Below are 27,454 nucleotides of genomic sequence, written 5' to 3'. Positions count from 1 at the left end.
TTTTGAAATTGTTAAATAATTTATTCTAAAAACATATTCATCATTGTTTTGTAAAAAAAAAAAAGAAAATGTTACCCATTCAACAATATGGGACTTATTTGTTAACGAGCACTGGTTTTATTTGCTCATAACTAGTAACAGAAGTATAGGAACATCACATTTTCTTTAGTAACAGTCTCCATCTGTTAGAAATGTAGGAAGTTTGATTATTTAAAGGGGCATCATATATTAAGGCGCATCCCATACTGAGAACATCCCATATTGAGGAGGTTCTTTTTAACATGTGCCTCTCAGTGTAATGCTCGGCTAATGAGAATTTATTTTATTTTCACTTCTTCCAGTTTTTCAAGATCACCTCTGCGGCATCCAGTGTGCTATCTTGCTATAAATGTAAAAGTTTCAACAGTTAGGAAGGCAATCACAGCATATGACTTAAATATATTATCACAGCATTTGACTTAAATAATTATAGTTTTTCTGCCAGTGGAGTAAAATTATAAGGGAAATATAGTGTCTGTAATCTGTATTAAAACCTACAAAAATTGCTGTAGGTGTATTTCCAATAGTTCCTGGGTGCAATTCTAAGTATGATTTAACCCTGACCTTGTCTAGCTTGCTGCCTGTCCTGACCTTTGCCGGTTATTTGACTACTCTCTTGGATCACGATTCTGTACTGCGCTTCTTGTGTGTTTGACCCGGCTTGTGACCTCAACTACACTCTTATCTCCTGATTTGGTACTGCCTCTGCCCAATTAGTGTTGACCCGGCCTGTTCCATGACCAAGCTCCTTGTTCCCCCCATTCCTCCTGCCAATGTTTGGTTCCCTTGCTTGCCCGGAACTCTCTGCCTGGTCCTCTCACTTTAAGACTTGGCGGCAACCGAGTAGCAGAAGGCTCCTCCCAAAACAAAAGGCGGTGGTTCTAGGCCGCAGCCAGTTGAGGGAGAAACTGTTCTTACCTTAATAAAACAAAACCGTATGTACTTCTCAAATAGCTTTGTAGTTTCTGGTCCACAAAATGCTGTTATTGGAATGGCTGCCAGTTTCTATAAAAAGTGTAAATAATAAAAATTATGAAATGTGTTACAGGCTGAAGAATCAGCAATGCAAATCTGCACCATATACAGAATTGTATTTGTTTACTACTTGTAGACAGAACAATATGTACAATAGCCATAGTCTCAGGACATTTCCAATATGTTTTCTCAATCTATATTTTATATCATTACTAATATCATTACTAAAAGTAATCACCTAAGCCCGCTGGGCTCTACAAGGCCTTGCCATGTGCTGACCCCCATCAAAGAAAAGTATTAAATAAATAGCAAGCCTGGACAAAGAAAATTGTGACGAGGAAACTATAATGCCTCTTTCCATGTATTCTCCAAAAGGGATCGCGCCTCATAGTTCAAAAAGTCTGCATTAACCCAAGTTAAAATAACTCATAATGGGGAAAACAGCCTGTGGATTGTGGCAGATGCCTATTGGTGTTGATGGAGTTATTCCCTGCTAAAATCAACAATGAATTATGCATGTTGGGAAATATGGAGACACTAGCGCCCACCTAACATTAGATGTATGGTTCTGTTCTAGTGCCCAAGATAAGACTCACTTTCCTTGCAAGGGGGTCAGAGAATTTAGAATATTAAGAATTTTGTAGAAGATAGGTTTGAGGAAGAGGCCGGCTTGAGGAGTGGTACCTTGAAATGGTTGATGCAAAGGCTAGGGGCCATCAGTGAACTCATATCAAACATTGAAATCTTTGTTTTTATTGTTTTAATGAAATGCTTTCAAGTGACTGTACCCTGCTATTGACATGCATTACAGAAAAACACAATTACCAAAATACTACCCCACCAAAAATAAAAAAAAAAAAATACCTTCATTTTAATCATCCATTTCACAAACTTGTAATCGTAAGGTTCATCTTCCTTCATATCAGAAAGATCCACATCTAATAAACACAAAAAGCAGCACATCAGTAGTACAGAACCCAGGAGAGAGACACACACACAGCTGGATGTATTATTATTATGTATTATTAATTGCATAGCCCTGAATCACATGATGCAATTTCTATACCGCTAATCTAAGAATTAACCATAAGCATGCTTATTTATGTCACATGTTTCTCTCCTAATACTGCTCGATCACTGCTACTACAGTAGAATTACAAATGCCTAATGAGAATGTGTTTTAATTCCCAACAGACAATGAAATAACACTCAAAAAAAAAAAGCAAGAACTGTAGCAGTTAGTCTGGAACTGTGTTTTTTTGTCTCTTTCTGCTGAAGTTTTGGGGCAGATTTATCAAAATACGCAGGCTGACAACAGCCAGAGCCAACAGCCTGTGGGCCTAACACTTTGTCTGATTTCTCAAAATGTGAGTTTAAAGCTTAATAAATAAAAACTCACTTCATGTCCTAGTCATTCCTATGGGATTTTTAGAATTGTATTTATCAATGGATGAAAGTTCTAAAAATCCAATAGGAATGAATAGAACATGGGTGAATTTTTATCTATTAAGCTCTAAACTCACATTTTGAGAACTCAGCCCAAAGTGTTAGGCAGGCTCTTGGCTCTGGTTGTTGTGAGGCTGTGTATTTTTGCAGGCTGTGAGAAGCAGATCTGCCCAGTGCCCCTGCTCCATTGATTCGGATATGATCAGCCTGTGTGCAGTCACACACAGCCTCAGCCCAAATACTGACCTCAGCTTCAGCTCTGCTGTGTGTGACCTAGACCCTAAACCCTATTAGCCCTACAGTTGCTAATTGTTATGATTGTGTAAATAAATAGTCACGTTACCCAACACTGAAATATCGGCAACCATAAAATAGCCTCCTTCTGGAATGATTGGCTTTATTCCGGCTTCCTGAAGCAAGTTAGCCATCCGATCTCTCTTAGCTTCCAGCTCCCGGGGAAGTGAGTTGAAATAACAATCTGGCTCATCCATCCTTTTAAAGTCCTTAAAAAGGGCATGAGCCAAGGCTTCCTGTATAGAACATAAAACATAAATATATACATTCCTCCCCCATAGTTGGAACATTTCAATTGGATTAACCCTTTAAGTGCCAGCAGAATTGACCAATTTGGTTACGCGAAATGCCAGACGTTTTTGAAACATTCTGTGCTCTCTCACTTTAGGGGCATTTTCTGAGGGGAAACCTATAGTTCAGCTAGGAAAACTATACATTGTTTTTTTCGGGAGAAACTGAGCTTTCTAAATCTGCCTGAGTTTTCTTGTATTTCCACCTCTGCAAAAAGATTTATAGTGCTAAATACAAAAAAAAAATGAAAAATTCCTATTTTTCACAATATATGAACTTATACCTGAAAAATATTTCATTTTACGCATGAAAATCCAACTGATTTGGAAAGCCTCATGTCTCTTGAACATGCCAATACCAAATATGTATAGTTTTAGGCAGATTTAGGACATCTGTACAGCAAAAACTACCGGCAGTATATTACCGAATTTTGAAAGCAGAAGGCAGAAAACGGCATACTTTTGATTCCAAGGCCACAAAATCCTGAAACAGTATGTTTACACCAGAAGACCATATATTTTTGGAAAGTACACATTCTGCCGATTCCAAAATGGGTAACTGTGTCTCTCTACTCCTAACTACCAAACATCAAAGCTTGTCTGAACGTAGCGTTTTTTATCAAAATGTATCAAAATTTTGAAAAATCACTTCAAAGGTTTTATTTTGCTGCTCCGCATATCACACACTATATTAGATACCAAGAAAAAGCACCCTGAATACGATTGCCAGGGGTCCACTGAACAGTTTGATCCCCATTGTGCATAGGATTACCAAAGTACCTGGCATTTAGAGACCCCAATATGAAGTTAGCACATCCAAATTGTCCAGGACTTTACTTCAGCTACTGAAAAATCAACACACTGACTGCATTTTTTGTGGGGTAAAAACACCGAAATATACGTTTACCCCCCAAAACCATATATTTTTGGAAAGTACACATTCTACCGAATCTAAAATGAGTACCCATGCCTTTCTGCTCCAAACTACTGAGTCGCAAGGCTTTCCCAAAATTGTCAGTTTTGGTGAAATATCTGAAAATTTCCTAAAAGCTTCAACTTCCCAGCACCATATCACCCATGTATCATTACATACCAAGAAAAAGCACCCTAAATATGATTGCCAGGGTTCCTCCAAACAGTTTTGATAGCCATTGTTCATAGGTTTACCAAAGTATCTGGCATTTAGAGGCCCCAAAATGAAGTTAGCGCATACAAATAGTCCTGTGAGTAACTTGAGCTAATGAAAAATCAACACATTGACTGCATTTTTTGTGGGGTAAAAACACAGAAATATACGTTTACCCCCCAAAACCATATATTTTTAGAAAGTAAACATTCTACCGAATCTAAAATGGGTACCCATGCCTTTCTGCTCCAAACTACTGAGTCGTAAGGCTTTCCCAAAATTGTCAGTTTTGGTGAAATATCTGAAAATTTCCTAAAAGCTTCAACTTCCCAGCACCATATCACCCATGTATCATTATGTACCAAGAAAAAGCACCCTAAATATGATTGCCAGGGTTCCTCCAAACAGTTTGGTGGCCATTGTTCATAGGTTTACCAAAGTATCTGGCATTTAGAGGCCCCAAAATGAAGTTAGCGCATACAATAGTCCTGTGGGTAACTTCAGCTAATAAAAAATAAACACATTGACTGCATTTTTTGTGGGGTAAAAACACAGAAATATACGTTTACACCCCAAAACCATATATTTTTGGAAAGGACACATTCTACCGAATCTAAAATGGGTACCCATGCCTTTTTGCTCCAAACTACTGAGTCGCAAGGCCTTCCCAAAATTGTCGGTTTTGGTGAAATATCTGAAAATTGCATCAAAGCTTCAACTTCCTAGCACCATATCACCCATGTATCATTACGTATCAAGAAAAAGCACCCTAAATATGATTGTCAGGGTTCCTCCAAACAGTTTGGTGGCCATTGTTCATAGGTTTACCAACGTATCTGGCATTTAGAGGCCCCCAAATGAAGTTAGTGCATACAAATAGTCCTGTGGGTAACTTCAGCTAATGAAAATTCAACACATTGACTGCATTTTTTGTGGGGTAAAAACACTGAAATATATGTTTACCCCCCAAAACCATATATTTTTGGAAAGGACACATTCTACCGAATCTAAAATGGGTACCCATGCCTTTCTGCTCCAAACTACTGAGTCGCAAGACCTTCCCAAATTTGTCGGTTTTGGTGAAATATCTGAAAATTGCCTCAAAGCTTCAACTTCCTAGCACCATATCACCCACGTATCATTACGTATCAAGAAAAAGCACCCTAAATATGATTGTCAGGGTTCCTCCAAACAGTTTGGTGGCCATTGTTCATAGGTTTACCAAAGTATCTGGCATTTAGAGGCCCCCAAATGAAGTTAGTGCATACAAATAGTCCTGTGGGTAACTTCAGCTAATGAAAATTCAACACATTGACTGCATTTTTTGTGGGGTAAAAACACAGAAATATATGTTTACCCCCCAAAACCATATATTTTTGGAAAGTACACATTCTACCGAATCTAAAATGGGTACCCATGCCTTTCTGCTCCAAACTACTGAGTCGCAAGGCCTTCCCAAAATTGTCGGTTTTGGTGAAATATCTAAAAATTGCCTCAAAGCTTCAAATTCCCAGCACCATATCACCATGCAAGGCTCCAAACTACTGAGTCGCAAGGCCTTCCCAAAATTGACGGTTTTGGTGAAATATCTAAAAATTGCCTCAAAGCTTCAAATTCCCAGCACCATATCACCCATATATCATATAATCACCAAAATAACATACAAAAGGTATTGCGCAGTGCAATTAGCGAATACGCTATTCGCAATGGAATCTACGTTCTGTGGCATTTCAAGTGCCATCCCCACAGAACGTAGATTCTACGTGGGGTGGCACTTAAAGGGTTAATGTCATGAATTTGACTTGGCCATTCCACAACATTCACTTTATTCTTCTTTAACCATTCATTGGTAGAACGACTTGTGTGTTTAGGACTGTTGTCTTGCTGCTCTTGAGATTCAGTTCACGGACAGACAAAATTTTTGGTATAGTTCACAATTCTTTCTTCAATCAATGATGGCAAGCCGTTCAGGTCCAGATGCAGCAAAACAGGCCCAAACCAGAACACCCCACCACCATGTTTCACAGGTGGGATATAGTTTTTACTCTGTAATGCAGTGTTTTTCTTTCTCCAAATGTAATATATCAATAAAATGCAATCTTTTTGGGAAGAGCAGTGGCTTTCTCTTTGCTACCCTGCCATAAAAACTATTGCTGTTCATTGTTTTCCTGATGATGGACTGACGAACATCAACATTTACAATGTGAACCAGACCTTCGGTTGCTTAAAAGTTACCCTGGGTTCCTTTGTAACCGCTTAGACACTATACAGTTGGAGTTATCTTTGATGGTTGTCAACTTCTGGGTAGGGTAACAACAATCTTGAATTTCCTCCATGCATACATACTCTGTCTGACTGTTGATCGGTGAAGTCCAAACTCTTTAATAGAGATAGTCCTGTAACCTTTTCCAGCTGTATGGGCAACAACATCTCTTTTTCTGAGACACCATTTTTGTTTGAGCCACGATACACATCCACAAATATGTTGTGTGTGAGATCAGGCTTTGCTGGATCCCCATTCTTTAAATAAAACAGGGTCTCACTCACACCTGATTGACTAAAAACACCAGCCTCTGATTTCACCTTCAAATTATAATTACACTTACTTTTGCCACATGAAGAAATGTTATTGGATCTGCTGACCACAGGGGAACGGAGCAAGAAACGCTTGTCTGTAAGGGCCCTCAGAATCATCTGTCTGCTGATAACCTTGCTTGTGTTTCTCCACCACCCCACAATGTAAAATGTATACATGTTTTAGGTTTTCTTTTCTTTTACCTACTTGCAATGGAGTCGGACAGGTGTACACACAATTCTGCTGCACTGTCTGCAAATGTCGAATAAGATGTGCTGGACCAATGGACCAACCAAGCTGAAAGCAAAAGGAAAGGCATGAAACATCCAGGGTTTCATTGACTCACTGTCTGTATTCAAATCACTCCTAAAATTACTGACCCATAGCCTGGCGAGGCATTTTCAGGCGACTGTTGAAAAGCGCATCGCCTCGTGTGGTTAGCACAGGCGTTTTTACATAGGCGCCCATACAAAACTGTCGCCTGAGCCGGTCGCGGCGACTGGCGCGGCGCTTTGTCGCCGCGACCGCAAACACAAGGCTATCTCCCCGTGTGGAATAGCCCTAAGTTAAATGATGCCACAGCTGAAGATATGATCTCCTTGTGGGCTGACATCTTGGCTCTTGGCTGGGGCATGTCATTCCTTTAAAGTGGTGGTTCACCTTTAGATTAACTTTTATGAGGGAATGTATTTAAAATCGCAAGCATTGTTTAAAATTGTGTTTTTGTGAAAGTCTAGAGCTGCTTGCATTGTAAAATCATTGGCTGGTAAATATTACATTGCTCGTTATTGCTAAGCAAACGTTAGCGTTAACACCTGCTCTGGAGTTTCGTTAAATATTTTGCAGGAAAAACCACTTTGCAATTGTGAAATTTTATTACATACACTACGCATGTTTGCAAAAGCCATTTGTTTCCAACTTTGGCGAGGAAGTTGTTGAGGTCTCAAATCAATCATACAGGATTCAATGGAAATCTTGGTCACTAACAATAGCAAAAGTGTTTACATTCCCCTATTGCTGTGTTTTAAAATGGCTAATTCTAAGCACCTTTTCAGCTGGCCTTCACTTTTTCATTTTTACAGTTTCTAAATGGTTTGTCTTTTTCAGCTGACTCTTTCTAGTTTTCAAATGGGGGTCACTGACACCATCTAAAAAACAAATGCTCTCTCTGTACAAATTTATTGTTATTGTGACTTTTTTTTACTCACCATTCTATTCAGACCCTCTCCTATTCATATTCCAGTCGCTTTTTCAAATTAACGCAAGGTTGCCAAGGTAATTTGGACCCTAGCAACCAGATTACTGAAATTGCAAACTGGAGAGTTGCTGAATAACTCAAAAACCACAGATAATACAAAAATGAATACCAGTTGCAAAGTGTCTCAGAATATCTCTCTCTACATAAAACAACTAATTTAAAGGTGAACAACCCCTTTAAAAGAGAAATTCGTACTCTGGTTTGAAAATAAATTGGTAAAAGGTTCTCGCTTCTTCTTCGTGACCCTTTGCTAGAGATTCTGGTCCCATCACAACCACTGAAACAAATCATTATTTTTAAATACCTGAATATTAAAATAATCTTGATGTATCCTTGTTTTCAATTCTCCGTGGTCTGATCTGAGTGTGCATGCACAGTGAAAAGCCAAAATGGGAAACTAAAAGCGTGCTTTTCACTTTATTGTGCTGGCACTGAAGTTAGGTTATTTTTGTACAGTATTACAATATAGCTAATGCAGCTGACTGTACTATAAAACCAATACAATACTGCACAATATGTTGACGCTCTAAAAATACATGTTAATAATAATAGTACAATGTGCCAGAATAAAAACAGTTTTAATATATCTTTTTTTTCTAGAAAGCGGTTTAAACTTAGGTATATATGGAGTTACTTTCAGATGTCAAGGTAGTACTTTCTTACCTTCCATCCTGTTACACTAAACGCCTTCCCTGCACTGCCAATTGTGATGGTCCTTTCCCACATACCAGGCAGAGTAGCTAAAGCATACATGAGACACACATTAGTGTGGGGGACATTTTATGATTTTTAAAGTTCTACATAGCATTATGTTTCATGAACAACATACACTGTTTGGAAGATGAAACACAGGCAGTCATTTATTAGCCATTGTGCCATGATACTGTTTCAGTCACCCTTTTCCTCCTATCATTGCTTTACAGTACTAGAGGTAGTAAGGCTACGTGAGCCTCAATCAGGCAAATAGGTTCAGGAATTTACAATATTGTGTGTAGATAAGTAGACTTTTTTAACTGCTTTGACCAGCCAGCTGGAAGTTAAGGCTGCCAACACAGGCCGATAAAAGCTGCTGACATTACTTCCGACGTACACAGTTGCGTTCATGTTATTGTCGGTATAGATTGCCTCACTTCCTGGTGGAATTGTAAATGGTGTTATTATGTCATTTATTTGGTGCAAACCAGATGTATATGTGTATAGGTACAAGGCACAAAAGATTCACATCCACAAGGCAGGGGTTATTTCCAAGGCTCTCTTGAATTCAATGGCACTTTACTTTTAACCTTGCAAAGCAGATAAAAAAGGGCAGTTTGATACAAGTTGCAAGTATAGAGGAATATACATCTGTGAGTAGCATTTAGATGGTGCAAAACACAAACTTAAGTTAGTGCTGAAAAAGCCCCCAATATTGCTATACTGGAAACCAGTACCTATTTTCACATGCTTATTTCCAGCGTATACAAGCCATTCATAGACCTCATCACTGATGCATAGCGTGTCATGTTTTATACAGAGATCAGCAATTACTTGCAGTTCTTCTTTAGTATATACCTAGAAGAGACACAAATGGAATTGTTGTTTACAGTAAACCACACATATTATGTTACTCCCACAATGCTAATGGTACATATATTTTGAGATAGCCTCTCATTTTCCTCACTGAGACACCTTGTGGATACGTTTTATAAATGGAATTTCTAGGCAGCATGTTCTAGTTTTTCATCCTATATGTGTGCTACAAGCCATGGATGACATAACCCCTTATTTAAACTAGTTAACTTATCTGCTAAGCAAAATGGGACTTATAATGTTACAGAGCCCTGTATGTCAGTTTATTCAGCTGCAGAGAAACCTATTTTATAAAATATATTTGAGCTTTTGAAGCAAAAACACAGTTTTTGCAAGTATGGGGTAACCATATTAATTCCCCTTTTTAGTATTACTTTTCCTTTACGCTAAGGCCACATGGGTAGCAAGGTCATGTGAGTGGCCCGACTGATGTAATTAGCTCTGGATAGGCGATATCTACATCACAGCAACCAGCTGTTGCATGAGGCAGAAAGGAAAATAAGAGCCCTTACAATTTTAACATTGGTTTTGCTATAAGTATTGATTTGAGCTTACCACTGCATCAAAGTCAGATGCTACTACAGCGGCAAATACAATTGCCGAACTAATAAGCTATCATTTAGATGGAAGCCAACAAATACAGTGAAAGGGAAATGCATTTTACAGGATGAAAAATGAGAGGCAAGGGAATTAAACAGTAACCCATGAAAAAAAAAATCTCAGTGTGACAGATAACCTGACAAAAAAAAGGGAGGTAGCTCCTGCTATACCAGCACCTGTAATAGGTTATCAGACTGTGGTTAACCTGAACTACAGCTTGCATGCAGCAAAAGAAGCATGAAAACAAATAGCTCCTGTTATACAAGACTTCCAATATTTTGGGGGTTCATAGACACACAAATAGGGTGGCCTGGCCCTGAAGGCTCCCCATGTCCCCATGAGGTGTCCTGCTAGACCTTCCACTTCTGCACCTTGAATGTTATAGAGCTGGGAATATGGCCATTTATAAAGTGTAGCTGTCAATTATCTCTCAATACATACAGATACTCTGTTTTGTCATTCCTGACTGAATATGTAGGACTGCAAAAGGGCACTCATCAGACCATGCAGCTTGCAGAACTGTATGCTGTCGCTTTTGTTTTGTTAAAAAGAATTGTTCAGTATAAAAATAAAACTGGGTAAATAGATAATAGCCTGTGCAAAATAAAAAAAATCTAATATAGTAAGTTAGGCAAAAATGTAATGTATAAAGGCTGGAGTGACTGGATGTGTAACATAATAGCCAGAACACACCTTCCTGCTTTGCAGCTCTCTTGGTTTCCACTGATTGGTTACCAGGTAGTAACCAATCAGCGACTTAAGGGAAGGCCACATCAGTCATAACTGTTGCTTTTGAATCTGAACTGAATGCTGAGGATCAATTGCAAACTCACTAAACAGTTATGTCCCATGTGGTCCCTCCAAGTCGCTGACTAACTCAGAGTTAAAGAGCTGAAAAGCAGCCTTTATACTAACTATATTAGAAACATTTTTTATTTTGCACAACCTATCTAGTTTTTATTTTTACACTGAACTGTTCCTCTAAACAATAAAAATCACCTTTCTACAAACTGTCATTGAGTCTCCTTTTCAGGGAATATAACTTGGGTTTGAAAGTCAAGCACACAGTGTGAATTGTCTACTTATGACATGTGTGCCTACTGCCAGTACTCAGAATGTGCTGCCTGCAATGCACCCAGTAAATCTCACTCGTAACCACGTTGTAGCCAATGGGGAATGCAGCATGGCATAAGACAAGTAAAACAAAAACATAAGAAACAAAATAACTGAAAGAAGTCCTACCTTGCCCATAGGGTTATTTGGAGTATTTAATATAATCGCCTTAGTCCTGGGACTAAATTTACTAGCCAGCTCATCTGGATCCAAGGTCCAGTCGGCACTAGACATAACGCCATTGCCACTGGATTTCTGTAAATGTCAGATTAATTGTTGTTGTTAATAGTTGTTAGTGGCCCATCCTAAAAACAGCAAGCTGATTAAATAAGGATCAAGGCCACTGATCATGCATGTTTTACTGCTTCATAGAGGTAGAATAATATGCTATGAAAGGAGGTAGAATAAAATATGTTCCCTTATGCACTTATTGTTGTATCTTTTCAACACACAACTACTACAATAAACGTAAAGATCAGATATTTGTTTGCAGCTGTCTTTCTTAGGACAAAAGGGACCTTCTTAGTACTTCTAAGATTTGTATCACAAAGAGATGATGTGTTAAATCAAAAGTGTCACTTTATTGATATGCATTTAAAATACGATAGTCCCAAACAGTTGTATAAAAAAACAGGCATGCTTGAAAATTTCAATGAATACAGATGCCAAACTTAAGACAGGTGCTGCTAGCTTAATTGTACAATTAACCTCTTGGGCGCTTAAACTTTTATGTTTTCTTTTTTACACACGCGCTCACCAAGTGTTGGATGTGGTTCGGGTGCCACTGCCCCTAACCCATCACTAACTTAGATATATTCTTTCAAGTCAGGTGCACTCACCGTTCTCCATTGATGGCCCGGGTGCTGTGCCCGAACCATAGCTTGGGGAGAAAACGTTAATTTGCAGAGCTGCTTTAGGCACACACTCCAGAGACTACACAGACACGGTGTAAGATCAAAAACCCGTAATCTTTATTCCACAAATAACACCTTACGCGTATCGTATGACTACGTGTGGAAACCCACGAAACACGTAAGGTAATATTTGTGGAATAAAGATTGTGGGTTTTTGATCTTACACCGTGTCCGTGGAGTCTCTGGAGTGCGTGCCTAAAGCAGCTCTGCAAAGTAATGCTTGAAAATTTGCATGATTCAATAATAATTAACAAGGGCATGCTTTTGCAGAATTGGTCAGAAATGAGTTAAAGTGCAACCTGTACTGTACCCGTTAACTCTTTATGGGAATCATCCAAAATTTCTCATATGATTGGTGTGAAGTTTGGTGGACTGTGAAGCGCAAAGCTTATATTGCTCACACAAAAAGTATTTTGGATAAAATTTGTTCTGGTTTCGATTTAATTAACCCGTAAGTGAAAATCGGTGCCAACTGCATGAAAATTTGAAAGTGTTTTTGTAAGAAATAGGTATAGATAACAATAACAAGTTTAGTTAGATACAGTTATAGCAGAACAAAATTAATTGTTCCCCAGATTAGATGCTACGGACTTGTCACAACCTGTACATTTATGAAAAGGTTACTGCCCTACTTTCTGCTAAAATGAAAATATAGCTTATATGAAAGCCTATTCTAAACCCAAGTGTGGCTCACCTTAACTAAATTTAGTTATACTAGTTAGTGATGAGCGAATCCATCCTGTTTCGCTGGAAAATTTGCAAAACTGTGGAAAAATTTGTGAAACAGCAAAAAATTTGCAAATGCATTTAAGTCAATAGGCGTTTTTACGCAAAATAATAATTACACATGCAACAATTTTTCTCACTCCAAATGCATTTAAGTCAATGAGTGTTTTTTCTTATGGTGGACATTTGTCATAATGCATTAAAGTCAATGGGTGTTTTTTTCTTATGGCGACTTTTTTTGTCCTAATGCATTAAAGACAATGAGTGTTTTTTCTTATGGTGGACATTTGTCATAATGCATTAAAGTCAATGGGTGTTTTTTCTTATTGTGGACTTTTGTCATAATGGCTTAAAGTCAGCCTACTTGTTGTGTTGAAAACAAGTCATGTCTGAGAGATAACCACGGTAAACACAAGGTTAAAAACTGTGAACACTTGATATTATGAATGTAATCTAATCAATTCTTAGCGAGATGAACACAATTCCTACCATGTACTTACACATCTCAGTGGGATGCTAACTGGCGTGGCTCCAGCCATTTTAACCATGGGGTCATAGCAGTCATAAAATGGTTCAATTATAATCACCTAGTAAAAATTGCAATAATTAAACAACAGGAACAACTTTACTATAGAAAAACTGTAAGTCTACAGACAAAAAGTCACTGGGGGTCATTTATCAACACTGGGCAAATTTGGCATGGCAACCAATGAGATTGTTGCATTCATTGTTCTACTTGCAGCTGGTTTTATGACCTCTCCAGCTTTTAGATGTCGATTTCTTGAGTTTCCAACGGTTTATTTGCTTAATAAATACCAGACATTCCAGTTTTTGAAAATATAATTCGAAATTGTTGGGTTTTGTGCAAAAGAAAAATTAATACAAACATTCAAATTCAAAGCTTGATAAATCACCCCCTACAGTAATGTTACCATTTTATATTTTCTCTTTTGAAGTAAAGCAAATAGTTCAAACAAAAAGTTCATGTTAGAATGAGCTGTATGATGTAGATATTGATACATATTCAGAATGAGGGTAATTTTTATTAGCAAAAGGGATTCTACCCAGGGTTTTTGCATCATGAAATGAAATATCATGTTAAGCTAATACAATGCACAATAATTACAGTTTTACAATTATCTGTAAATGTAATTGCTATTGACAGCAGTAGCTGTCTATCTTGTGTTCTTTTCTACACTGAAAGAAGGGCCCAGGCAACATTGTTTCAAGATTTGTAGAAAGAAAAACAAATATTGCTTTCATCTGAAATTCCAAATTACCTTAAAATCATTCAAAGTGCTTAATTAATGTATACTGCCGAGTTGGCTAGAATGCTAATTACTTTCTTTATGAAATTTGTTTTGGCTGATGTTCCCCAAAGAACTAGCAGGTAGTTATACAACTTACCTCATCTCCTTCTTCAATTAGTCCTTGGAAAGCACTAAAAAGGGATCCATAAGCACCCACCGTCACAAGGATTTCATTGTTTGGGTTTATCTTGCGCCCACACACTTTTCCATAAACCAGAGACAAAGCTTCTACAAGCGGTGGATGACCCTGTAGTTACAAGGAAAACCAATCTGCTAAATTAAAAAAGGACACCACCGCTAAAACGTTTTAAAACTTTAACAATAGGGGATAGCACCTTGCCTTGCATCAATGGGGTACGGAGTTCAAACCCAGCCAGTGCAAGACGTTTGGATGTTCTTCTTTCTTGTTGCATGCATGAACAAATGTCATCACTCCAGTTGCCAATGTAGTAAATGAAAACACACACATTTGGGCCACAAAGTTACCATTTTAAGCCATCCGGCAGCTCACTAGGTAGCAGGTATTTTTTCTACAGATAGAGAAACCCCTGGTGTACCATGTTTCTAAAGAGGATCCGTGCCATTAAAAATGAGTCTATATTTCTGCTTACAATGTTCTTAAATATTGTTAATCTTTACTTACAAAGCCCCGAGTATACTGATTCAACCTGTCAATGGCTGCTGCTTGAGCTAGGCCTTCTTTTACATAGGAAGGAGGAGATATATCTGGAAAACCTTGACCAAGGTTTACAACAGCAGGGTCTGCAGCTAGTGCTGTAAATTGAACCCTGAAAGAAATGAATACAAATGTCACTAAATATAATAAGCAATACATCTTATTTTAGGGTGCATGAATGCAACCAATTACTGCTTTCAGTGTCCTGAAATTATTAAAGCAGATGAAAATTAACCCTTAGTTATAATATAACTCAATCCTGGTTTTTTTTTTTTCTTTTGCATACCATTACCCATAAAAATTATTGTTAAATTCTATAAAAAGTCTCCCCATTAAGGAATTTTTAGAATCCCTGAAAAACAGCTATCTAGAATTAGGATATTTTTCCCCCAGCTCCAATGTGGCAGAAAGAGAAGTGGTCACAGGTTTTGTTCCGTGCAGTGGTCAATATGAAGCAAGTATACATGGTGCATATTAGTCTTTTCGTCCCCTTGAAGGACTTTTTCAAGTCTCTTATTTTGTTGCGACATGCTACTAAATAGAGCGCATAAGGTTGTTACTGTATATATCTGAATTAATGCAGTCTTTACTATTATGCTAATTATTTAAAGGGGTTGTTATTTAAAGGGGTTGTTCACCTTCCAAACACTTTTTCAGTTGAGTTGTTTTCAGATTGTTCATCATAAACAAATTACTTTCCATCTTTTATTTTTTTACTGTTTTCCCGAAACTGAAGTTTAAAGTCCATGTCTCAGTTTGGCAGCTTAGTGATCCAGGAACATTCTGAACAGTTACAATTTGCTACATTTAGTTGATACAATTAGTTGATACATTTCTTGGCAGTAGCTGTGGAATATTAACAACTATTGTATCAATTCTAACAGCTGCCTTTAATGAAACTCAAGGATTCTGCTCAGCAGGACTAATAATAACAAATGTATCAATTTAGAACAGTTAGGGGCAGATTTATCAAAGGTCAAGGTGAATATTCGAATTTGAAAAATTCGAATATCAAGCTATTTTTGTGTACTTCGACTAGGGAATTGTCCAAATTCAATTCGAATTTGAAAAAAAAATTGACCGTACATGATAAATTTTTATATTTCGATTTTCACTTTAAAAATATGTCTTCGTCCATTCGCCATCTAAAACCTGCCGAATAACTGTTTTAGCCTATGGGGGACCTCCTAGAAACTATTTGAAGCTACACTTTAATATTAGAAAACCAGTCATAAATAGAACTAGTTGCAAAAAGTCTTTATTTCTGATCAAAAACCTGAAACCAACTGAACTGCAAAAAGTGTTTGAAGGTGAGCAACCCCTTTAATGTTGGTCAACACTCCATTCTGAGCAAATAAACAGTATTACAATCTTGACAACTCTATTAACCTAAATTAAAGCCCTGTAAAGTGCCTGCTTAAACTAATTTATTCTTCATTTACATTGGCTATCACTTACCAGACATTGCTATCAATTCCTTGGATTCGTTTAGCATTTTTGTGCTTTGACGACATTGCCTGAAGGTAAAGTAGAGAGATCAATTAAGCATTTATTACAAATTCTGTATTTAGGAAAATAAACATTGATGCACATATACGCTGTATACTCTAACATTATATGACTGTAATGTACCATTTCCGAACTACAATATTATTATTTTGTCAGAATAGTAAAATCTTAAAATGACATAAGGTCAGCATGAGAAGCACTGTCGAAAAGGATTAAAAATATTATAGTAGAGATAGTAGAAAAATATGAGGGGGTCATTTACTACTAGAAGAGCAGTGTGTAAAGAGCAAAAACATGTCCAGTGCATGTTGCTTGTATAAAGAATTGCTGTGACATACACAGTGGTGCTTGTTCTATATTTTTATATGTTATATGAATGTGCCCTAAATCATCATGTGAAGAAAACAGAGTTAAACAAATGAAACAAACAACATTATCGTTGATGTATTTATTGATTAAGAATTTTCCAATAACATATCTTTGTGCGGCCAAAGTAAGTGAATACTTAGGATTATCATATAATGGTGAAATCATACAAAAATAGAACATTTTGGCTTAAATGAAGAGCTTTACATTTGGAGAAAGAAAAACACTGCATTCCAGCATAAGAACCTTGGTGGTGAGAGTGTTCTGTTGTTTCTGATTTTAATCGTTTGTCAGGCAACTACCTTATTATTAACCATTAGCGATGTCACATGATCTGTATATGTTGAATTTACTCTCTATTTTAAAAATCTACTTATAGTCACCCATGACCTTCATAAAAGCATTCAGCCTTGTGACCTGTAGTATCCTTATTTTTTTTTTATAATATTGGTTACATTATTCCTTGTTTACCTTCCATGTAATTAAGTTAAGCTAGATGTATATGCATGCTATGGAATGCCACAGCAGACACTGATTGCGCTGACAAGAAAAATTATTTTGGAGTCTAAAGACAGTGTGCAAAATTGATCTTAAATTAACGTTAAATATTAAAGGGATTCTGTCATGATTTTTATGATGTATTTTTTATTTCTAAATCACACTGTTTACACTGCAAATAATTCACTCGACAAAATATAGATAATATAAAATGTCATTCCTGAACCAGCAAGTGTATTTTATTTAATTGTAATATTGGTGTGTAGGCAGCCATCTCAGGTCATTTTGTCTGGTCATGTGCTTTCAGAAAGAGCCAGCACTTTAGGATGGAACTGCATTCTGGCGGGCTGTTGTTTCTTCTACTCAATGCAACTGAATGTGTCGCAGTGGGACTTTTGAGTGCTGTTCTTAGATCTACCCGGCAGCTGTTATCTCGTGTTAGGCAGCTGCTATCTGGTTACCTTCCCATTGTTCTGTTGTTAAACTGCTGGGGGGGGGGAATCTCACTCCAACTTGCAGTACAGCAGTAAAGAATGACTAAAGTTTATCAGAGCACAAGTAACACGACTGGGGGCAGCTGGGAAACTGAAAATATGTCTAGCCCCATGTCAGATTTCAAAATAAATTATAAAAAAATCTGTTTCTCTGCTCTTTTGAGAAACGGATTTCAGTGCAGATTACTGCTGGAGCAGCACTATTAACTCATGCATTTTGAAAAAAATTTTTTTCCCATGGCAGTATCCCTCTAAGCAGGCTGTTTATGAAAGCTTTCACTGGTGTGTAAATGTAGGATACATTTTATACATTTATATACATTTTAAATATCGATCTCTCTTCTCTCTATCATGTCAACAGCAGCAGGTATTATCAGGTCTGCTCTGATAGGCAAGCTACATCTGCCAGTCATAACTCCCCCACATAAGCCCCACCCACAGTTAGTACTCAAATGAAGACAGCCACTCAGTCTAACTCTAAGGGGCCGATTCACTAAGCTCGAGTGAAGGATTCGAATGAAAAATACTTCGAATTTCGAAGTATTTTTGGGGTACTTCGACCATCGAATGGGCTACTTCGACCTTCGACTACGACCTTCGACTTCGACTCGAACGATTCGAACTAAAAATCGTTCGACTATTCGACCATTCGATAGTCGAAGTACTTTCCCTTTAAAAAAAACTTCGACCCCCTACTTCGGCAGCTAAAAGCTACCGAAGTCAATGTTAGCCTATGGGGAAGGTCCCCATAGGCTTGGCTAACTTTTTTTGATCGAAGGATTTTCCTTCGATCGTTGGATTAAAATCCTTCGAATCGTTCGATTCGAAGGATTTAATCGTTCGATCGAACGAAAAATCCTTCGATCGTTCGATCGCAGGATTTGCGCTAAATCCTTCGACTTCGATATTCGAAGTCGAAGGATTTCAATTCGAGGGTCGAATTTCGAAGTATTTTTTACTTCGAAATTCGACCCTTAGTGAATCTGCCCCTAAGTCAAATTAATCACATGGTCACATCAATATCCATTGTACCTTTACCAAATTGTAGTTATCTGCTCATCTCTATTTACCTAAAATAAATAAATAAATCATGAGGTTTTAATCTATAAAGTAACAGCATTATTATAGAGGCTTTTATTTTCAAACCTATAGAAAATGCCACTTACTGTAGCTATGCAAAGGCTCATCCTATCCAGTCATTTGCTACTATCTCACATTATATAGTGTTTATTTCCCCTTTCAATTTTTCAAAAATAAATATGGCTTGACCTTTAGAAATTATGAATTTGCTGAGCAAACAAATTGTAAAAAATGCATTCATTCCTGTAGGAAAACATGAAATATTTTTATATATTAATATCCAATGCATAAACAGAGATGTGAAGAGATAAGCACATCTGTTTTGCATTTTTAATTGTGGTCTTAATTAAGGCAATGGTTTGTTTTAGTGCTAACCCCAGTATAAAAATAAATACTATGTATATTTGTATTAGACCACATTTCCATGTTTCCAAAAATAGGTCCATGGAACATATTTTCTTACAGTTTTCTTACATATTTTCTGGCATCATTGGTTTGGGATATACTGTGGTAATAAAAACAAATAAACGTAGTCAAAAGTTCACCTGGAATTGCAGCTAATACAATTTAAGGGCAACAGCACATGGAGTGAACATTGTTTCTGGCCTGCATAATAAAACACTTACGAGTGCCTCTCCATTGATGGAATAGTACTCATCTGGATTCTGCCCATACAGTTCCATTGTTACGATTTTCAATTTATTTGTTATTGTGGTTACACATATTATAAACTGTGGATTGTTATATTACGTTGTGTGGGCTGGTATTGGTTTCTGGTGAAGTGCATAGGAGCTGTTAATATCCCCCCTTTCCTTTAATTCTGTGTGATATATAAAGCCCTGGCTGTTGCCTGCTGCACAATGCCATACACAGTCACTAGTTATTGGGCCTTTGTGTACTGAAATGCCAGGGCCCACTTTGATTCTCAGTCTGGACCTGCTGAGAACCTAGCATTTTTGGCTGCTGAATGGCATTTGTGAGTATGCATAGATAAACCAAATAATTGCTGTCATGTAAGCAGTTTTATTTTCTTTAACAACAGATATTTTTAAAAATCAGAATGCTAATAAAAATAAATCAATTTAAAATGTATTCCAGCAATCATTCTGGAGCAGGGATTCAAAACAATCATCATTGTTATTTTCATTGTGGATCTGCAAGTCCAACAATAACATCCCAATGTAATTTAGAAATACTGTCAGTGCCAAAATCTAATTTGTTACATGTAGGAATACATACTGCTGAGGATGACAACCTGAAGCAAGAAGCAGCATTTACAGACTTCTGCGTGTGCGTACGACTCCCAAGGCAGCATATACTACGAAACGCAACCAACAAACCTGCAGAACAGGTGTTAAAAAAAAAATAGATACATGAACGTTATGCTCTCTGTAAAGCAATGATCAAAACCAAACTACCAATTTATATACAAACAATAAAAGACAACCATTTGTGTGTTTGCATCTGTGCCATTTACTTATGGGTGTTGTTTTGTGCTTTTGAGACACACATAATAATAATATCATTTTATTTTTCCCAGTTGTAGCCTGTGGAGGAAACTTCAGACAACTTAGCGATATGTTGGTCATAGCACCATCGATTTCAATTATTTCAAATGGAGAGGTATTTACGGAAGATTTGTCGTCAAAATAGTCGTGACAAATCTCCACGTCTGCCACTGCCTTAAAGGGGTTGTTCACCTTTGAAATAACTGTAAGTATGATGTAGAGAGTGATATTCTGAGACAATTTGCAACTGGTTTTCATTTTTTATTATATGTGGTTTTTGGGTTATTTAGCTTTTTGTTCAGCAGCTCCCCAGTTTGCAATTTCAACAATCCTGTTGCCAGTGTCCAAATTACCCTAGCAACCTTGCATTGATTTTAATAAGAGGCTGGAATAAGAATAGAAGAGGACCTGAATAGAAAGAGGAGTAATAAAAAGTAGCAATAAGAATAGATTTGTAGTTTTACAGAGATTTTGTTTTTAGATGGGGTCAGTGACCCCCATTTTAAAACTTGAAAGAGTCAGAAGAAGGCAAATAATTAAAAAAATATAAAAAATAAATAATGAAGACCAATTGCTTAGAATTAGCCATTCTAGAACATTCTAAAAGTTAACTTAAAGGTGAACCACCCCTTTAAGAGTACAGTCACACATTATTTCATTGTTTTAAATGTAACATACTGATGCGAGTTCAATATATATTTAAATATATAAAAAGGAATGCAAAAATGCACGTGTTTTGACACATTCAGCATTTCATAGATGCTGAATGTGAAATATCCACTTGTAAGAGGCCTAAGGGTAATGGCAGTTAAACAGGGATGCAATGGCCAACATGATGCATTGGCAGATGAAAAATTATCTTCCTGCTGTTCTGATCATTTGACCTCTCTGCATGAACAACTGGAACAGCAGAAAGGCAGCCACACCATGTGTGGCCCCTTGTACGGAGAGTGTACTAACATGTCCCATGTGTAGCCACTGTAATAGGCTGTTGGTTTTCATCAAAAACAAGAGAAAAAATTACAGTAAATATGGGTTGAAAACAGAAAAAAATCCATTTAATGTACTCATGATATAGTTGTAATCATGTCCCCTTTGAGCGCCTTGAATGCCCCAACCTTGAGAGCCTTTCAGAAAAATGTAATTCCACTATTCCTTTTACCAGTTGCCCTGCACTCTCTGTAACACATTAAGATCCTTTTTAAAGGGCAACTATCACGAAAATGAATTTAATATAAGCTTCAGCATACTGAAATAAGAAACTTTCTAAATACAATCAATTAAAAATTATGCATCGTTTCTGAAATCAAGTTTATTTTCCTCTTTCAGCATCTTTTTCTCCACATTCTCTCTTCATGCAGGAATTTGGTGTCAGATAATCATTGACAGTTAGATCCAATATATTTTATAGGGGGGACTCATTTTGCCTAGAAGATGTATTAGAGCTCACTCTATTAAAATCACCTCTCTCTACATGCAGTATTTGTGCAAAAAGCAGTTTTTTGATTTGCGCAAAAATCAGTTATTAGAGTGAGCTCTAATTCATCTGCTAGGAAAGGAAGCTCCCCCCCTATAAGATATATTGTATCTAATTGTCAATGACTATCTGACACCCAACTGCAGCATGAAAACAGAATGAAAATAAACAGATGCAGAGAGAGAAATAGTAAACATAAACTTGATTATTTCAGAAATGATGCAGAACAATTAATTGATTGTGTTTACAAAGTTTCTTCTTTCGGTATGATGAAGCTTTAAGGAGTGGGGCCCAAAATTCCACTTCATACTCAACTTGGGCCCTGCCCAGGCACCTATAAAGAGGCAAAATTATATTATTATTCCCATATTAATGCTTTTTTCATGAAAGACAATACTAATATGCAGGTTTACAAAAAACGTCCCAAACCCACCCTGGCACAGCATCATACAGGAATGGGATTCATTATCTGGAAACCCCTTATCCAGAAAGGTCAGAATTACAGAATGCCATTCTCCCATAGACTCCATTATAATCAAATAATCCAATTTTTTTTAAAAAAAAGAATTATATCCTTTTTCTTGTAATAATAAAACAGTACCTTGTACTTGATCTAACCTTATCTTTATTGGACGCAAAACCATCTTATTGGGTTTATTAATTGTTTACATGATTTTCTAGTAGACTTAAGGTATGATTAATAATAATAATTTAATCAGAAACTATTTGTGTGTTTTACTGTATCAAATGATTTACCAAATCTAAGTAGAACACATCCACTGCCATCCCAGAACTTGATCCCTGTTTACCTCCTTATAGAAGGCAATTCGACTGGCAAGATCTATTGCACATAAAATCATCCTGGCACAAACTCATAGTACTGTGATTTATAATGTAGTCCAGTGTTTAACGGTTATAACCCCTTCTAAAAGCCACTAATGTCAGACTTACAAGCTTGTAGTTTTCTGGCTGAGAACAGGACCCATTTTTGAAATTGAACAGTACATCATTATAAATTCTCTTTGCACCATGCCAAACATCAAAGGATCCTGGAGAGAAACATAGTTTCGCAATCACAGAGCTGATGGCTTTTAGAATCCTGGGGTAAATACCATCCAGTGCTGGGGCTTTTTTAACTTTACATGTCTCTTGTGAGCTTCCCCAAGTCAACCAAACATCAATAGTTACATTATTAGCATTGAGTCTATTTAAAAGGAAACCTGTATAGTGTCTAAGTTATTACTTTTTACAGCTCTATCTCCAACAAGACCATAATATGACCACTTCTGCCTATAAACTCACCTAGACTAGTGCTAGAAATAACTTCTGTATTATTATTTATTATCACATCAAAAAGAAAATGTTTCCTAGTAGGTCACGGAACTTCCAGATATAAAGAAGTTGTAATTTACCAGAACTACACAATGATTTGCTTTTTTCTGATTTGCCAACCCCATTACACCAGTCAGTAAATGAAGTCATGAACCCATGATATCAACTTTACCTAGTGGTGAGGCTTCTTCCACTCACTTATACCGAGTGGTTGGTAGCATACATCAATGATAATTCTCTTAGTAACCTTAGTTAGATACCTTTCTCCCGCCATTTAGTTTTATTTCATTTCTCTGAGCTCTCCTGATTCATTTCCACTGGAGCAGAGACAGTGAGCAGTAGGCACCTCTTTGAGGAGAAAGAAGTAGAGCTTTGAGCAGACTACCTGATCAGAATATATTTTCTTAAATTGTCAATCGATATTCCGACCTGAACTTTGTCAGGATCATTGGCCAGCCATACAAATCATATCATGTCCTATAATACTACAAGTTTGCTGTGATGAGACATGGGGGGAACAAGGCTTTCGGTCTATTACATCTATAACAACTCCCTCAGGCAGCCAATTTAATAAACCCTCAGATTATAACAAGAGTTTCATAAATTTTACGACTCTCTATATGCTCCCACACCATATTGGGACAGACATGTTAGAGATCAATATTTAGATCAAATTCAGCTCCCCAAAATATCTTACTTGAACGAGAAGCACTTAATGCTCCTATATCGGAAGAAGAAGTCAAACAAGCCATTCATACACTGAAAAACAAATCTAGCCCAGGCCTTGATGGACTCCCTCCCAGTTAATATAAGAAATTCTTGATCTCTCACTTAACAGTACTATTCAATGATATGCTAGCAGGCCACCCAATACCTCCGGAAATGCTTCAAGCCAATGTATCCCTCCTCCCAAAACCAAATAAAGATTTATCCAAAGTTCAATTTAAAAATTAATTAACGTTATACAAGATGCAACAAAATCCCCACTTTTACTGTTAGACAATCAACATATTCAACATACTTCCCAGATACAATATTTCAGGCTCATTCATAGAAGTCTTATGCGTCTTATACAAGAATCCCACAGCATCCATAAAAATGTTTAACATAACTTCTCCTACCATTAATTTTTTTAGAAATACCCAACAAGGTTGCCCTTATCCCCATCTCCTATTTGCTCTAGTGATAGAACCTCTTGCATGGATGATACAAAATAAAAGTAACATCACTGGATATATGAAAGGCACCAGATCATACAAGCTAAGTTTATTTGCAGATGACTTCTGCATGACTATTACGAACCCTCTAACAAGCCTACCAAATTTATTTTAACTGCTGAGCAAATTTCAACAGATATGGGGGCTGAAGGTCATTATCATCAAAACAGAAGCTCTAACAATTGGCATATACTTCCCAAATCAAACTACTACAACTTAACTTCCCCCTCAAGCGGAAGCAAGATACCTTGACATATTTGGGTGTTAAAATAACAAAATCCTATACAACTCTTTACAAAGTTAATTTCGCCCTAATACAGACTAAACTAGCTGAATGGAACCAGCTACTGCTCTCCTGGTTAGGACACATAGCCTCAGTCCGCATGTTGATTTTACCAAAAATCGTATACTTATTCCGCAACCTGCCCATTGCCGTAAAATGCAAAGATAACGGTCAATTACAAAGAGCAACCCTTCAATTTTTATGGAACGGAAAATGGCATTGCATCAACAAGTTCCTTCTATTTCGAATTTACAGCCAAGGAGGCCTTAAAGTCCCTTACTTTGCAGGGTACTACAAAGCAGCTAGAGTAATCAGCTAATACAATTGAATACACCCCCAAACACAATACCATGGGTAGAATTTGAAAATGCCACGATAGCACCAATCTGCTCTACTATGGCTAACTAACCAGAATTTAAAAAACGTAACGGATACAAAATCCAATAAATACATTCCATCTCAAACTATGGCGAGCAATAAAAAATAAGCTTTTACAAAATGACCTGCACAGCAACCTACAACCTATAATAGGCAATCCGGTCTTTATCCCTGGACTATCTTCTCAGTCCTTTGTGTGGTGGTCATCTCATGATTTTCAAAATATAGGGGATTTACTAACCCCCAGAGGTATAATATCACAGACCCACCTTCAAGAAGCCTACAATATCCCAGTCTCTGAACTGTTCCTGTATTATCAAGTAGTGCACTACTATAATCGACAAGGAACACTTCGGCCGACATCATAAGGCTCCCCATTTGAATAAAGGTGTGAGGGTTCGAAATTTACATCCAAGGCAATTTCCTAACTCTACTCCCAAATAACTGAAATTCCTTCAAATAACCCCTCTGACACGAAATTATGGGAAAAGGACCTCTCCTGTCACCTGATTTGGCACGCAGTCAGTTATATCTCGCCAAACATCAGCATTAAGGAAACATCATATAAATGAGTAATAAGATGGTACACAACTCTGGTACAAAAATATGTGCATGTTTCAGAAGTTGCGCGGACAATGAAACCTACGTCCAATCTTGGTGGGTCTGCCCGATTGTGCCAAAACTCTGGACAGAAACCTTCCAATTAGTGAAATGTTGGGAGGTAAGAGTCAGTGTATTACTACCAACATAACACTAGCTAACAGGGCTGGACTGGGAGGAAAATCCAGCCCTGGCAAAAATATCAAAGCAGCCCATGTATTCACACTCATTCAAAGCATGATATATAATTCCAACCCCAAGGTTAACTAGAACTAGTGTTTATCAATAGATATTATAAGAGTCACTTACCATATAATCCCCAGCAATATTATACACCCTATATGCTGGAACTGGCCCTTGCAACAAATATCTCACCCTAGTTTTTATCACAACTATACTATCAAATGGATTAGTGAACCTATAGTATACATACACTATATTCTACATTTTCCTGTGTGCCCCCAGCTAGACCATGCAGATAAGAGGACTTTAATTACGATTTGTGTGTCACAGGGCCAAAGTGTGGCATACTTGAAGAGACTAGGCTGCCACATGCAAAAGCTCATTTACATTTCTAAAGTGATTGGCTCATTTACATATTCATTACAGACCTAATTTGCAGTTTTAGGTGAGCAGTCCATTTACATTTTAAAGCAAGTGGCCCATCGGCATTTGCCTGAACCCACAGATTGCAAATCCGGACCTGCTAGCTACCCTCTCTCATTCTGTTGCTTTCATGTCTTTCAACTTCCTTGTTTCCCTCCTCCTTTTATTTTTGCTGCCTTTTCCAACTTTGTCCATTTCCTTAAGTGATTAGCTAAACTATAGTATGTTATGGAATGGCTAATTCTAAGCAACTTTTCAATTGGCCTTCATGTTTTCTCTTTTTTAATTATTTACCTTGTTCTGGCTCTTTCCATCTTTTGAATGGGGGTCACTGACCCCCATCTAAAAAAATTCTCTGTAAGGCTACAAGTTATACTACTACTTTTTATTACTCATTTTTCTTAATTCCAGTGTCTCACTCAAATTAATGCATGGTTGGTAGGGTAATTTGGGCTCTAGCTAAATGGCAAACTGGAGCACAGCTAATTTAAAAATAAATAATAAAAAATGAAAACCAATTAAAAAATATTCTCAGGATTGTCTCAATCATACTTATTGTAATCAACCCCTTTAAGACGTCTTTACGTCTGTTCTCCCCGCCCACCACACAAACGTTTCCGTTCGAGCAGTTGATTGGTGGATAAGGGGGAGGGGCTGCAGGAGTTAGGGTCCGAGGGGAATATAAAATCTAACTAGAAGGACGAAGAAAGTGTCTATGTTTAGCAATAAAGGCGAACTGCCGGCAATTACAATAACGTTTCCTTTAATGAAGTTGTTGTATTTATTGCAGGAATCAGAGACCACTGTTTCTCACACACGTGCCCTACAGATCTGTCCAGTGTAAATCTGTGTAGCCAGCTACCCATTTCCTTCAGCTTTACATCACTGGGCAGCCTCGAAATACGCTAATGGCAGCCGCTGAGAGCGGGTTACAGTAACTGCGGGGTGTGTGGCACTAGAGGAGTGAGGAGCCCCTATACATAGTAAGTGCGGAGGACACTGCATGCACCCGGCGGGATAACCTTGTTACTTACTCATTACGTTTCTTACGTGGCTCGGAGCAGGTTGCAGTCCCTTCTGTACTTTCTATAACAGGAAATAATTCCAAGGGCAAGCCGCTGCCGGTACTAAGGTTAGGATTTGTGCCAGGGCTACTTAAGAACTACAAATCCCAGAATTCCAGAGTAATGGCGCT

The 27,454-nt window shown here is 37.4% G+C and overlaps 1 protein-coding gene across 5 annotated transcripts; it reads right to left on the bottom strand.

Annotated features, from left to right (window-relative positions):
- On the bottom strand, positions 1-27,448 carry kyat3.S (kynurenine aminotransferase 3 S homeolog). Of its 5 annotated transcripts, none has more exons than XM_018261034.2 (14): positions 27,310-27,442; positions 20,098-20,198; positions 16,370-16,428; positions 14,879-15,023; positions 14,333-14,482; positions 13,426-13,512; positions 11,415-11,540; positions 9,434-9,554; positions 8,667-8,743; positions 6,953-7,042; positions 2,804-2,990; positions 1,879-1,952; positions 958-1,044; positions 1-382 (listed from the first exon to the last, which is right to left on the bottom strand). In XM_018261034.2, the coding sequence occupies exons 3-14, from the start codon at positions 16,423-16,425 to the stop codon at positions 329-331; spliced, it is 1,254 nt and encodes a 417-aa protein (XP_018116523.1). In that variant the 5' UTR covers positions 16,426-16,428; positions 20,098-20,198; positions 27,310-27,442; the 3' UTR covers positions 1-328. The 5 variants fall into 5 exon arrangements, with proteins under 5 accessions (XP_018116523.1, XP_018116519.1, XP_041417467.1 ...); XM_018261030.2 differs by having other exon boundaries at positions 27,294-27,431; XM_041561533.1 differs by lacking the exon at positions 27,310-27,442 and adding an exon at positions 25,963-26,167.
- Between the last annotated feature and the right edge of the window lie 6 nt (positions 27,449-27,454).

The sequence above is a fragment of the Xenopus laevis genome, chromosome 4S (genome assembly GCF_017654675.1).
Source record: "Xenopus laevis strain J_2021 chromosome 4S, Xenopus_laevis_v10.1, whole genome shotgun sequence".
Classification (NCBI taxonomy): Eukaryota; Metazoa; Chordata; class Amphibia; order Anura; family Pipidae; genus Xenopus; species Xenopus laevis.
The sequence above is the reverse complement of the archived record's forward strand: the minus strand, read 5'-3'. Positions and strand labels throughout refer to the sequence as shown.

Excerpts from the sequence above, each read along its gene's own strand:
- kyat3.S (XM_018261030.2), bottom strand. Across the intron at positions 14,483-14,878 it reads ATCAGTATACTCGGGGCTTT|GGTCATCCACCGCTTGTAGA; the intron begins GTAAGTAAAGAT and ends TTGTAACTACAG. Across the intron at positions 11,541-13,425 it reads TTAGCATCCCACTGAGATGT|AAATCCAGTGGCAATGGCGT; the intron begins GTAAGTACATGG and ends TGACATTTACAG.